General features: G+C 40.2%; 1 protein-coding gene across 1 annotated transcript in view; it reads right to left on the bottom strand.

Moving 5' to 3' along the window:
* Window positions 1-14,576, bottom strand: part of LOC126350161 (protamine) — a 60,864-nt gene that overhangs the window by 27,623 nt on the left and 18,665 nt on the right. Inside the window, exon 2 of the mRNA XM_050002497.1 lies at window positions 3,426-3,490. Within this exon, the coding sequence (XP_049858454.1) occupies window positions 3,426-3,436 (11 nt within the window). The 5' untranslated portion in view covers window positions 3,437-3,490. The remainder of the gene's footprint in view (window positions 1-3,425; window positions 3,491-14,576) is intronic.

Genomic DNA, 14,576 nt, shown 5'->3' with positions numbered 1-14,576 from the left:
TCTTTGCAGACTTGCTTTTGTAACAAACCTTTTCAAAGTGCCGCCAATCCCATCATAGGGAGATTAGACGTGGCGAATTGAATTGAATTTTGAAGTCATGTTCTTTGCTGCAATTATTGTAAAATTTTTGCAGTTTTCGTACAATACAGCACAACTATCGGTGAAATATTCAGTATCACTTACAGACAATTCAGGTTTTTGTTTCAACAACTGCAGTGCAGTCTTTCCGTTTTATGAAATAGCTACGTTATGATCTAAATCACAGAGGCTTTTAGATTACAAACGTTGGTCTTTCGTGTAACACACACAAACTGCGTGAAGAGTATAAATGCCACTATTCCAGAAATAACTGTGTGCTGCACGTAGCACAACAAAGTTGAAATTTTCTCTGAGGTCCATCAGCACTGAAACGGGCCTTCTTCAAGTGCTTCCTTTCTCATTTTCAAACAATTACACTGAGATTTTGTCATGAAGGAATGAGGTGCAAATTTCTCTGTCTTCTGTACTAGCATTTCTTAAACTGCTGACTGTATCTACTTGAAGAACCAAATTTATTCTGTCCGTTAAAACTCGTTTATCAGGCTCAAAATCTTCTACCTGATTATGTGAGTATTCCAGAAGTAGGAATATAGGAGGACAGTTGTCACAGATACGAAGCATACAGGTTCTTTGATTAATGTTGCCAGTTACTACTCCCATTAGATCTTCGTAGGATTTTTAGTCTTAGTGGCGTGTGGTAGCAACTAAGCGTTTTGACGAATGGTACGCACACATGCTGAATGAGTTATGAGATTCTTGTGCTAGTGCACACCATTTCGGCCAAAGATGAGGAAATGCTTTGTTTTCAGGAAATTCCTGTTTCTATAGAAGGTAAAGTTCATATAAATTACTTGAAATCAGTTGTACATGTACATTTTTCCAGAGACTCGCTTGGTCTTTCTTTCCTGGCATTATTCTACCGTTTTCATCACACAAATAGAAATTTTTTACTCTGTCACCTGCGTCGTTTGGTAATGTCCTTTCCCTTTACTGTTCAGGAAGTGGTAAAAATTCCTTTTGTTTGTAAAGAGTACGTGCCTGACGTACCAAATATTCTGAGACTCGAAACATTTCACATACTTTTTTGTCGAGCCAAGTCTCTGGCACGAGAGTCAAAAGTTGAATTTCTCTGCATGTTGGAATGTTTCATTTTCTCCTTTATTTGTTTCATTAATTTATCAAACTGCATGTTGGAATGTTTCATTTTCTCCTTTATTTGTTCATTAATTTATCAAAACGGATTACTTTCTGGCATCTTCATAGTTATCATGCTCATATTTTTCTCTCAATTCAACATCGCACACACTTGAAGCTTTATTTTGTAACGCCTCCATTGCATATTCCAGTTAACGTTTGGCTATTGTCATTCTGCTGTGAAGAGAAATTGAATGCAATTTATCTGGAGATAATCCCAAATTTGGTAAACGTATGTCTATTTAATTGTTTTCTAGAGACTGAATAGTCAAGTCTCCAGTTTCACTGGTATACTCTGAAGAAGTTCCTTCATTTCCTTTGTTACATTCTGTAACGTGCCTTCTAAAAGTTGGGTATAGATTTTCACCACGAAAAATAGAAAGTTCTTTCTCCCTTACTTCCTTTGCTTGCAGTAATGCCACTTCACGCAAACCAGAAGACGCTGTGTATTTGTGACACCTGAAAGGGGTCAACACATCCCTTTTTATGTAGTAAGAAACTTAATAAATATTTTCCTTTGTGTGTAGAACGAAACTACACTTGATCTAATAATAAAGATACGGCACCACAGCTCCATAATAGCAACTCATGCTCTTCTTCAGTTAGCTCAGAAATAACTGTCAGGTAACCATTACATTCTTCCGCATTGTTAACATCTCTGAGAACATTGTCTACTTGAGCACCCTTCCATTACTTAACCTAGAAGACACGGGAATATTACAGTTTTAAGTTAGTAATATAATGTGTCAGTAATTTTATCAGTATGTTAATGAAAGCTTTGAAGGATGTAAAATTATGTATACTTGAAATATTGCTCAAATCTGTCCACAAACTCAACAATATATGGGGATATCACGAACATTCATGACCTTCTCAGGAAAAAGAATACTTGTAATGATAAAAGCGTAGTGCCAACCCAATGAGGATGAAAGGCAGACAAAAATATTGTAAATTTAAAACAATAAAAAATCACCTAAACTTCGTAACTGGAGAGCCTGTTTATTATTATTAGTGTTAATCAGAGTCTACTGTTGGTAGGTATTTTCTCCAAATGAAATGTTCTCGCAACAAGAAAATATATGCAATATTTTTAAAGTATCTAAAGCTATATGTACGTCACTGTTTATATTTTCTTTGATTTAGATTTTTACGCATTGCAGACGAACTTGTATGAGAAATTTTTAACTAAAGCTGGAAAGTTTTAACAGGTTAAATACATCGTCTTTCATTCAAAAAAAAGTCAACATCCTATTGCAAAAATGGTAGAAACTACAAAATTGCGTTCTCAATGATAAATAAAGCTTTCTGAAATATATTTACAAAAACCCCTAATTTATTATTTTTACAGCGATGCAATCATTGAGCGAAATGCAATAAAATTTTGGAATCTGTCATATGGTTCCCATACTTTCATCACTAAAAATCAGAAAGTTTCCTGTGGGGTAAGTTTTCATTTTCTTAAATTTCTGCATGATTTGACACAGAATGGCCCAGTTCTCTACAGCGTAACAAAGCTTTAAAAATGCTGAAAAAATATATAAATACATTTTTACTTAAAAGGTACATAAGACTGTAGAACATTATTATTACTGCTTAGCTTGTAAGAAAAATACTTTATGAAAGAAATGAAAGAAAAGTTTAAAATCGAAATGTGCGCTGAATTTCAGAGAAAATATTAGCCTTAAGGTATTATCGATGTAATATGGAACAACATTTTAAACGTAAGGAACGCCAGTGAAGCATTCAGAAGTTATCGTAATAAGCTCTAACATCTAAACCTGGTAATGTTTCCCCTGGAGTATAAACGAACGTGTTGTTAGACATTTTTCGCATACTTGACGGTTTAATAATGTAGGAAGTCGTATTACTTGTCAGAATAAATCTTTAGGCCGCAAACGGAGACTGGCAATTTGCCTTTTAGCTGACGACATATCAAGCCAAATCATCATTTAACATTATCTGATTTATCTGCTACCAACAGATCTCCTTTGTATATTTTAACATTTTATACAAACATTTCTGCCTTTTTAAAACTAATTCGAGTGGTGAAGCCTGTGTACTAAGAAATGAGATATGACGATATGCACTTTGCCCTCTAAACAGGCAGTACTGTTACTTGAATATTTATGTTTAACCTACTCTAACCTAAGACAACAACAAAAGCAATGAGCACATATGGTCAACAGGCTTACCTACGCGCCATGGAGCCGTGTAGAGTCGTGCGCTAGAACTGAGGACCGCCGTCCAGCCGGCACACCTGCAACATACCGTGTTTTCACAGCGCTCGGAAAGAGTGAATCACTTGGCGGGCGCTGCTTTTGATCAATCAGGCGCTCCGCCGACAATCAGCGATTCTCGCTAGACTATACAAGTAAGTAAATTGAGTCAGCTCAGCCGAAAGAGCACCAGCATCCACAGGGGCTCTGTGCCAGAAATTGCATCCTGTTCTAATGTTTTTCAGCTCCTTTCCCCTGGTTGACAATTTTACTTTTAAAGTTTGGAATACGTATACCATAAACAATCAAAAAATACTCGTTTACTGCGAATTTTTATTGCGTCTCTTGGCAATGTTAGTTGACAATCGTACTCGTAATACTAAGAGATATTCTGTAGGTTTCCTCTCGTTAGTGTTTGAATAAATAGAGAAAACACCGTATAAATTACCTTATACAAGAACATAATGACAGGAAGAAACTTTTTGAAATGATAAGTTTTAGTTACCACTTATAGAACGGCCCGTTATCTTCGTAAATTGGCCCATAACCGAAGCTATGACTTTAGTAATATTTTTATTAGGTGTTGGCTGATTTCAACGTCATGTCACTCGCCAAGCATTTGAATATCAGTGGTCATGAATGAACTGTTTGTAGACTGAATATTGGATAGAACGCCGATGCATGCTCCAGGCAGCGTTTAAACAAGTTGCATGTTGACAACTGATACTCAGTATGTCATGGTTAGAGAATGCTGATTGGAGCATCATGGACATTGTCTGGAAAGAAGGATGTAAGATGAACGTTAACAAAAGCTAAACCAGGATAATGGAATGAAGTTGAATTAAATCAGGAGACATTGTGGGGATTTGGGTACCAAAATAACTGATGACCGGTGTAGAAAGAATATAAAACGTAGAATGGCAATGGCAAAGAAAGCATGTCCGAAGAAGAGGAATCTGTTAACATCGAAGAAAGATTTCGTGTTAGGAAATCTTTAAGTATTTGTACGGAGTGTAGCCATGTATGGAGGTGAAACATGGACGGTAAATAATCCAGACTAAAAGACAATAGAAGGCTTTAGAATTGTAGTGCTACAGGTGAATGTTTTAGATTAGGTGGGTAGGTCACGTAACTAATGAGAAGCTACTGGATATAACTGGGGAGAAAAGAAATTAGTGGCATAACTTGAGCAAAAGAAGTAATTTGTTGATAGGACACATTTTGAGACACCAAGGGATCGCCAAACAAGTACTGGAGGGAAGTGTCGTGGGTAAAAATCGTAGAGGGAGACCAAGAGATCAAAAGATAAACAGATTCAGAAGGCAGTAGGTAGTCGAAGAAGAAGAGGCTGTCACAGTATTGATAGCAGCAGGGAGAGCTGCTTGAAACCAGTCTTCGGACCTAAGACCACAACAACAGCAACATGTTAAATACCTATAAGGAATGTGCTGCGTTGTAAGTAGCGCTCCATTTATATATTTATTTATTAGCTATTTTCTTTCAGTATCTTATGTATAATAAGCATCAAACGAAAAAACTACAAAGAACGAAATTCGTCTAGCTTGAAGGGGGAAACCAGATGGCGCTATGGTTGGACCGCTAGATGGCGCTGCCATAGGTCAAACGGATTATTAACTGCGTTTTCTTAAAAGTAAGAACCCCCATTTTTTATTACACATTCGTGTAGTACGTAAAGAAATATGAATGTTTTAGTTGGACCACGGTGCCGCTATGCTGTTACTAAGAACGTAGGGTATGCAACATCGAGAGGTGGTAGTATGGACCAAAAGACAAAAAATGTCTAGTAAACTGTGGTCCTAAAATGCATACCTGAGGAGGTACGAGCACTTGTTCATCTTTGCTGGTGTGAAACACGTCTCCTCTGTTGAACTGACACATGTATCCATGATCCCAGAAGGTTTGTAACATCATTACGGAATCAGCCTGTATATACATAAATTTACAGGCGTGGGCGCCTGTAACTTCGGCTCCCTGCAACGTCGTTGGATGACGTTTCCGGACACGAGTTCCTATTCAAAATATTATGCACTCACCCCCCGCTACATATCTAAGAAACCTGTACCGAACACCCTCTATGATGTTTATGTATTACACCCGATAGCCCAAACTGGTTAGGCGTCCTGAACAATTTCATCCAAAACGATGCGACTATGCCCAAATCCGAGCTTGTGCTACGTCTCTAATGGCATCGTCGTCGACGGAAAGTTAAGATGGAATATTACATGGAATGCAGCAAAGGTGCCATTCAGACGTGTACGGTCGCTAAGGCCGTTATATGACCACGGCCGTGGAATGCCGGGCTGGAGAGGCAGCACGCGCGGGAATGAGAGTGGCTGAGGCTCGGGTGTCGGAACAGCCAGCAGCCCCGGCGTCGCTTCCGCCGCAACCCTGTTCCCTGTTACAGCCATTCTCGACGCCGAGCTGGCCGGGCTCGAGATTTCCTCCAGCCTTACAGCACTTAGCGAGCACAATGGCACGCAGCAATTAACCGACTGAATACTCTGCTCTCAAAGGACACGCCAAAGGAACAGTTACCGAAGTTCGCTCGCTCCCCGAGTCAGAAACGACGTCTTTCGTAATGGCGTGCGTCTTTCACACGCGGGGCGCAGCACAGCCTCCGACGCCATCCGGGAAGCGGAGCTCCCATCTACGCGTCCCGTTTTTAGAATGCGGTAATTTACATTTTAATTAATTTCGAGAGCACTGTTGACAATCAACTCGCTTCTAGCGAGATTGTTCCGAGGCAAACAAAACGGAATTCCGGTAAACTTGCATTCGTAGTGTACTGTAAAATTCCATAACAGTCGTTAAACCATAAAAGAACCCCAAAATGTCACAGCTCTTTATTTGGTTCATGAAAGAGGGCCCTGAGAGAATCAAACAACTTGATCAAAGTGGAACAAGATAGGATACCTCAATACCTGATACTCAGGAAAAGCGTGTGCAGCTTTATAAAAAGCCAGCAAACCTCACACCGCGGACTCCCCAGTACAAATTCAGATTCAAACGTGTCAGTACTTCACACAAGATGTTGTTTGCTAATTTAATGTTTAGATTACAAGCCAACAAAAGTTATTTGTTTGAAGTCCTTTGGATGTCGCTCCGGGCTCTCATTATTAAACACTGGATGAGTAGACTCTTGGTAATTTGGGCTCCTTTTTAAGCTTTACACGCAACTTAATTTTTACGACGTCATATCTCCTGATTTTTTCTTTGTTTTTTCTGTGGCTTAGGGAAGGGTAAAAATCGAATGGTAAATCAGCAGCAATGGGAGCGAAACCCAAGGAGGAGGGAAACTGAAAACGGAAGGAAATATTAGAAAACTACTATTGAAGGGGGTTGTATTCCCCAAAAAAGAGATTCAAATGACCGATGTAATCTCACGGACACTGATAAAACTCAAGGACGCGATCGGCTGAGCGCGTGTCATCTTCTAAAAGGGTAGATATATCAGGCGAGAGCTGTAAACGGGAGCGTAGCGGATTAAAATAGGGGCACTGAAGTAAAAGGTATCTCACTGTCCGCGGTTGAGATCAGTGGGGACAAAGCGGGGGAGGATCACCATTTAAAAGATGTGGATGGCTAAAAAACCAGTGGCCTATCCGGAGTCCTGTTTTCTTATCCATCCACATCTTTCAAGTGGTGATCCTCCCCCGCTTTTTCCCCCACTGCTCTCAACCGTGGACACTGGTGTCATAGAATGACTTAATTTTGCAGGTACATTCACTGGTACATGTGGGCACTGTCTGCAAAAATTTGTAGCGAACAGAGTAAGAAGTAAATAAGTAATAGACTAAAACGTAATGTCTTATGCCCAAGTTTGCATCAACAGCGAAAATGGAGTGATGGATAAGTTTTCATCTTTCATAGATTTGTGGAGCGGTGGCAAAAAGTTTCAAAAAGTTTGAAATCATTCGTGAAGTTTATTGGAAGTTATTAAGTGTTCTCATTCGCAGAGAATGGATGAATAAAATTCTGGGTAATGTAGCCGCCGTGAGTTACGCTACGTCAAGGTATATAAACTATTTTAACTGTTATGCTTGTCTCACTGTGTTAAACCTTCAACATACGATTATACCTGTTACTGAGTAGATCACGGCTACACGTTAAATTTTTAAAAGTGAAATATGGAAAATTAAATTTTTATTGCCCTTGGAAGCTATTACATAGGCAAATTGCTACTGGAAATTTGCACCACATATACATTATCAATTAATAACCCTGCGTTGCCCTTTTGATTATATATTCTATATCCCTTGCCCTCGTCCCTGTCACACCTTTCTTTTTATAGGCAGTGTTTGCATTCATACATGCAGGTGGATGGATCAATACTCCGAACATAAAGGCATTGCATACTTACTTTTAGTAGGTTTCATTTCTTCTAGAGGTTTCTACAGATTTCTTTTCGATTGACCTTGGAATTAAATGGCGTAAGGACTGACTAAGCATCACGGCAACACCAGTCTCAAAGGATTTGACACTAATACCGGTCCTTTCCGATTATTTTTACATGTCACCTTGTTGCCAGCTCCACCTCAATCCAAACGCTGCTGGTCGCGTTCTACTCTGGAGCATTTTTTTCTAGGCTGTAAGCCATGTGTGTGCTGGGCAGAATATTAATGTCCCCCGTAAAAGAGGACACTGGCTACCTCGATGCGCTGTAAACGGTGTAGAAATTGCACCAAGTGGTCATGTGATCCTCTATAGCGGAGGTAGGTAGGTAGGTAGGAGGTAGGTAACGGCAATGAAGTAGTGTGCATGTACCAGCTAGTTAAAAGCAGTCAGATAAACGCTGAGGCGTGATGAAGTGGAAGAAAAGGGGCTATCGTGTCTGAACCTGACCATGAACACAATGTGAATGAAATTGCTCGATTCGTTAGTGTTTCATTGCTGGCTACCAGGAATGGTGCTCCAGCTTCCGAGCGAGCATTGTCAAGAAAACTGCAACCAACGGATGTCTGGTGTTGGGTGCCTGGCAGCAGATGGAAGTTTCACGCCTTCATTGGACTAAATAACACAGAAACATGATAACAGTTGAGCTGGAAGCTTGGTGTAGTGTGGTTCGACGAGTGCCGATGTTCTCTATTTACAAATGATGCCAGGCGTCGAATGAAATGACGGCCGATAGACGTTCAACAGGACGGTGAAGTTGAGGATTTGGGGGGGGGGGGGGGTAGCTTGTGACATTATGGGCGTGTTTTTCGTACAGTGGGCATCTCATTCGGACTACCGTCTACATGAACCAGGATAGTAATTTTACCTTATCGGTGGCCAAGTGTTACTGCTTCGTATCAATCTTCACAACGAGAGTACTATGGACACTTCCATGTTCCGAGATGGCAACAGCTTTCTTCACAGAGCTGCATGCATACGTTCATACTCAGGCAACCTATCGCGTCTCAACTTGATCTGTTAAATCAACCACCTTTAGTCCCACAGAAAATGAAGAACCGTATGAAACAGCTGATGCCTAAATACATGCCCTATCGTCCTATCGTTTCTTCTTGTCATTGTTTCCTATACGTTCCTTTATTCGTCGATTCTGCGGAGAACCTCATCCCTTACCTTGTAAATCCACGTGATTTTCAACGTCCCTCTGTAACACCACATCTAAAACGCTTCGATTCTCTTATGTTCGGGTTTTCCCGTTGTCCGTGATTCACTACCATACAACGCTGCGCTCCGAACGCACATTTTTAGAAATTTCTTCCTCAAATTAAGACTTATGTTTGACATCGGTAGATTTCTCTGGTCCAGGAATGCCCTCTAGGCCAGTGCTAATCTGCTTTGTATGCCCTCCTTGCTTCGTCCGGGATGGGTTATTTTGATACCAACATGTATAAAAACATAATTTCGCCTAGTTCGAGACCACCAATTTTGATATCAAGGTCGTCTCTGTTCTCTTTTCTTCCGTTTCTTCCACTTTTTCTGATATTCTCTTAATCCATGTTCCCCATCGTCAATGAGTAGCTTTAGCAAGATATGGCACTCCTGAAAAAACACGTGAAGTGACTATTTCCTAGAACTGAGGCCATTACCAAGACTTGCATGACACCCTTGGTGTAGGGTTAGCATCTTTGACTATTTATGCAGCGTCATGGACTCCGGGTTCGAACACTGCCAGTGTTCAAATTTTTGATAAAAATCATCAACAATGGTGGCAGAAGACTTCCGGCAATTACAAGCGTTCGACAATGTAAAACGGTGCAGTACGTTCGGTATTTTGAGAAAAATAGGATAATATTTAAGGAAAGACGGGTGAAATACGAAATGAAGAACAACCAAGAGGGAACAATAAAAGTGGAAAATCAAGAAATGTGTAAAACATCCTCTGTGATAGTGGAGAAGAATTACAGTATCTGTTGGAAGGAATGAACAGTCTAATGAGTACAGAATATGGACTGAGAGTAAATCTGAGTAGACGGAAAACAATGACAATTAGCAGAAATGAGAACAGCCAGATACTTTGCGTCAGAAATTAGGGCTACGAAGTTAAGGAATTCTGCTACCTAGGAAGCAGAATAACCCATGATGGAGAACGCAAGGAGGACATGAAAGAAGACTAGCACTGGCAAAAAGGGAATTCCCGGTCAAGAGAAATCTACCAGTCTCGAACATAAAAAAATGGCTCTGAGCACTATGGGACTTAACATCTGAGGTCATGAGTCCCCTAGAACTTAGAACTAATTAAACCTAACTAACCTAATGACATGACACACATCCATGCCCGAGGCAGAGTTCGAACTTCCGACCGTAGCGGTCGCGCGGTTCCGGACTGTAGCGCCTAGAACCGCCCGACCACTCCACAGATTGTGAACAATGGGCTTAAGGTGCTGTACCCAAATGGAGAGGATGAGAATAAGGTGCTTCTGGCCGTCACTGATGCTGTTGCGTATATGATAGCAGCATTTCAACTATTAAAAGTGTTCTACCCATTGACGCTCCTCGTAATTTGTGTAGTGCATGAGATCAACCGCATAGCAGAGCAAGTAAGGCTACAATTTCCTGAAGTAAATAACGTAATACCTATGGTTAAGAAAATTTTTGTTAAGGCACCATCAAGAATACAGGCATTTTAAGAACAGCTTCCAGGTGTCCCATTGTCGCCAGAGCCTGTTGTCACCCGTTGGGGAGCGTGGCTGATAGCAGCAGAATACTGTACGCATCTCTCAGCTGTCCAGAAGGTGGTTGAAAATATACCGGAGGATGCTGCATCCGTTAACTGCAGCAATGGAGTTACTCAAAGATTCTTCTTTAAAACGGGACTTATCTTACATTAGAGCCCACTACACATTTATGGCAAGAATAATTTCACAATTAGAAGGCTTAGGGAGACCTATCTACGACAATATGTCTCTGCTTGAAGAAGTCAAAAAGAAGCGACAGGTGAAGTAGGGGAAAAAGTACGGGCAAAAATGCAAACGGGTTTGCAGAAGAACACTGGCCTGAAGGAGTTGTGTGCAGGTGCCGACAGCCTTAGTGAAAAATCCAGCAGCCTGACTGCAGCATTTCTGTCAACATGTGCCGAAAATGAAGTATGCCCGTCACATCTGTTGATGTAGAAAGTTCTTTTTCAGCATATAAATTGATTCTGACTGACAAGAGCCACAGTTTTTCACTAGAAAACCTAGAAAAGATTTTGGTTATTTATTGTGAAGCCAACTATGGTCAGAATTTGTGAAACTACGAATGTATCAATTAAACCATTGCTACATCTTTTTTACGGAGATCTTTATCTTGCAGGAACTCAAAAATATTTGGAGTTGTGTTCCACATTAATGTTGTAGATTGCTGTGTAAATATTCATTCTCCTTGTTTTAACGACTAATAAGATGTTCATACTGTCAACACTGTGTATTTTAATTTATTTTTTATTTTCTCTGCATCATTTTTATTAGAACCTATTTTAGGTTTTATATAGCCTAAATGAACTACTGAGGGAGCCTATTTTAGGTGCCTAAAACACACTTTTTTACGACCTAACAATCCGTGGTCTACTATTGACTAAAAAAAAAGGGCTAATGGCTATGTTAGAAGGCGTTAGCATGATGTCTCCTAGAGTATTTGTTATAAGCGGCAAGCTAAAATACTGTAGTAGATTGGGCTCAAATCTAAATTTCTTTTACTCGAGGAGAGTGAGGTACATATGTATTTTTGATGCGCCAAAATGTTTCATATATATGAGACAGAAAATGTTATTTGTAAATTTTAATGAGACACTTTAAGACATCGATGCAATAGCATATGCAAAATTGATTTTATTTGCTATTTATAAAGACGATTATAATTTTTTCAGGCTGGAAAACACTGGCAATGGGATAAGGAGGGCATGAAAAAGGCTGTTAATTTAGTGAGGGAGATATGAATGAGTTATAGGCGTGCGAGTAAATCTTTTAAAATCCAACGGACATCGTTGAAAGATTATGTTACAAAGAAGTAAGCAGAAAAAGTATTTATATCGTAAGAGAAGTAAGATATTAGCTGCTCACCTCAGAAAAGCTAAGGAAACAAACAATTAGGAGAAAATCCTCTAACTTGTGTGAAACAGAACATAGTAGACTGATAACGGATGAGGTGATGAAGATGTAGCTGAATGCGGTGCCTGTCGTAAACTTATTCCTCTGATACTTACGGACAGCCAGCCGCGGTGGTCTAGCGGTTCTAGGCGCTCAGTCCGGAACCTTGGGACTGCTACGGTCGCAGGTTCGAATCCTGGCTCGGGCATGGATGTGTGCGCTGTCCTTAGGTTAGTTAGGTTTAAGTAGTTCTAAGTTCTAGGGGACTGATGACCACAGATGTTAAGTTCCATAGTGCTCAGAGCCATTTGAACCATTTTTGAACTTACGGACAAAAATGGATTCATTGTACGAAGAGCTTTTTTAATTTTACGAAAAGCCCTCATCTAAATAGAAATATAATTTCGAACGTAGCATATGTTTCTAATGTTGGACATGGTGTTTATTTATGACCTTCAAGTGATTCATCATAGTGAAAGTGTTTGGTAATATCTTAATGGTGAAATACAGCTAAATCCAATGTACTTTTGAATATTTTTGTGAGAAACTAAATAATGAAGAATTTGTATTTTTTTCCAATGCTTTTTATATGTCAAATACCGACAAAAGCATATTATAAAAATTTAATTGTAAAGTGTCTACAAGTACAAAATTATTTCATGAATACAAGTTATATTACAATTTTAAGCTGTTTCCATAAACTTTCAGGGCTTATATAGGTCATAATCTACGAAGGTGACCAAATTTGGGGCCATGACTTATCAAAAGACGTATTGTGCTCACAAGAAACGAAGTATTACGGAATGGTTATTAAGCATTACATATGCGAAAAAAGGAAACACATCACCATAAAAGCATAAGTAGGCCAGACTGTGTATTTCTTGGTGGAAAACGGAAGCACAATTTATTAAGCATTACATATGCCAAAAAAGGAAACACATCACCATAAAAGCATAAGTAGGCCAGACTGTGTATTTCTTGGTGGAAAACGGAAGCACAATATTCAGTGACCTATTGTGGCATGTTTGCATCAAGGAGGAGCTACCACTACATTATCCGCAGTCTTTTCAACTGTTTCTTTAAACCGTGTATTACCGTTTCGTTATCCACTGGGTATTTCTAAAGCCATTTCGATATTCGAAAACTGTAGCGATGGAGCAAAATTAAAGGGAAAAGCGCTTTTGCAATACTTTCTGCGGGAAGAGATTTCCAATATTTGAGAGGATCCTTTGTAAATATGAAGGAAGGTTAAAGTTTTTAGTTCCGTTAATGGAAATTTTTGCAGCAAATGAAAGAAACTGCAAGAATGGTTATACAATTCACACAAGATTTACCTTATCTGATTGCTACCAGCAGACTTTTTGAAAATTTTTTGAGTTATTATAATGCATAGCACAAGTACGTTTCGTATTGGCCTAATAGTTCTACTAATATGAAACGATTAAAATGTGCAAAATTTCCGCGTACAAAGTACTCTTCTTATTTTGTAGGTCCCAAAACGATTAAGGAGTTGTGCGACATAAATCAAAGGTGGTAGGCGTGTTTGATGCAAATCCGGTTTGATTTACTAGCACACTGTAACGGTCGTGAATGTTAGTTACCTTTGAGACTGGACATGGTGTGTTGGTGTTTGCCTTTCATGCAACATGGGCACCGTTGCCAACACCTCAAAGAGTTTGAACGAGTTCCTGTAATCGGGCTACGAGAAGCTAGATATTTCTTCAATGGTACTGCAGAAAAAGTTTCCAGGAAAGTAGCCACTGTTCATGACTGCTGGCTGCGGTGGCCACGAGAATGTCGAAGACCGGGTTCCGGACGGCCACGTGGCACTACCGAGAGGGAAGACTAACGTTTTCGGTGTATGGCTCTGGCGCATCGTACTGAATCTGCAGCACCAATTTGAGCAGCTATTGACACCACAGTGACACTACGAACTGTTACATACCGGCTACATCAAGGACAACTCCGATCCAGACTTCCTGTATTGACCATTTCACTGACCCCAAACCACCTCCGTTTACGACTTCTGTGGGGTCAAACCGAGAGCTTATTGGAGGACAGGATGAACGTCTGTTATGTTTTCTGATGAAAGCTGGTTCCACCTCGTGGAAGTTATGGCCGTATGTTGGTTAGCAGGAGGCCGTTCGAGGTCTTGCAACCAGCCTGTCTGGACTGAGGTGCGTTTTCGTGTGACAGCAGGACGAAACTCGTGGGTATCCCACGCAACCTGACTGCATATTTCTTAAGGATTTCCGTGTCGACCTGTTATGCTGCTGCTCATGAACAACTTCCCACGGATGATTTCCAGCAGGATAGCGTCTGCCCACATGCCGCTGTTATAACCCAACGTGATCTACAGGGTGTCTGCGTGTTGCCTTCGTCAGCTCGATCGCTCCGTGTTGCCTTCGTCAGCTCGATCGCTCTGTCTCCAGTAGAGCACATATGGAAAATCATCCGACGACAAATACAGCGTCATGCACAGACATCGTAACCCGACACTATATTCATCGACCAAATGTGACAGGCATCAAACTCCATATCGCAAAATGACATTCGCACATGTGCAACACAATGTATCCACGTCTGGCTG

The sequence above is a fragment of the Schistocerca gregaria genome, chromosome 1, assembly GCF_023897955.1.
Source record: "Schistocerca gregaria isolate iqSchGreg1 chromosome 1, iqSchGreg1.2, whole genome shotgun sequence".
Classification (NCBI taxonomy): Eukaryota; Metazoa; Arthropoda; class Insecta; order Orthoptera; family Acrididae; genus Schistocerca; species Schistocerca gregaria.
The sequence above is the reverse complement of the archived record's forward strand: the minus strand, read 5'-3'. Positions and strand labels throughout refer to the sequence as shown.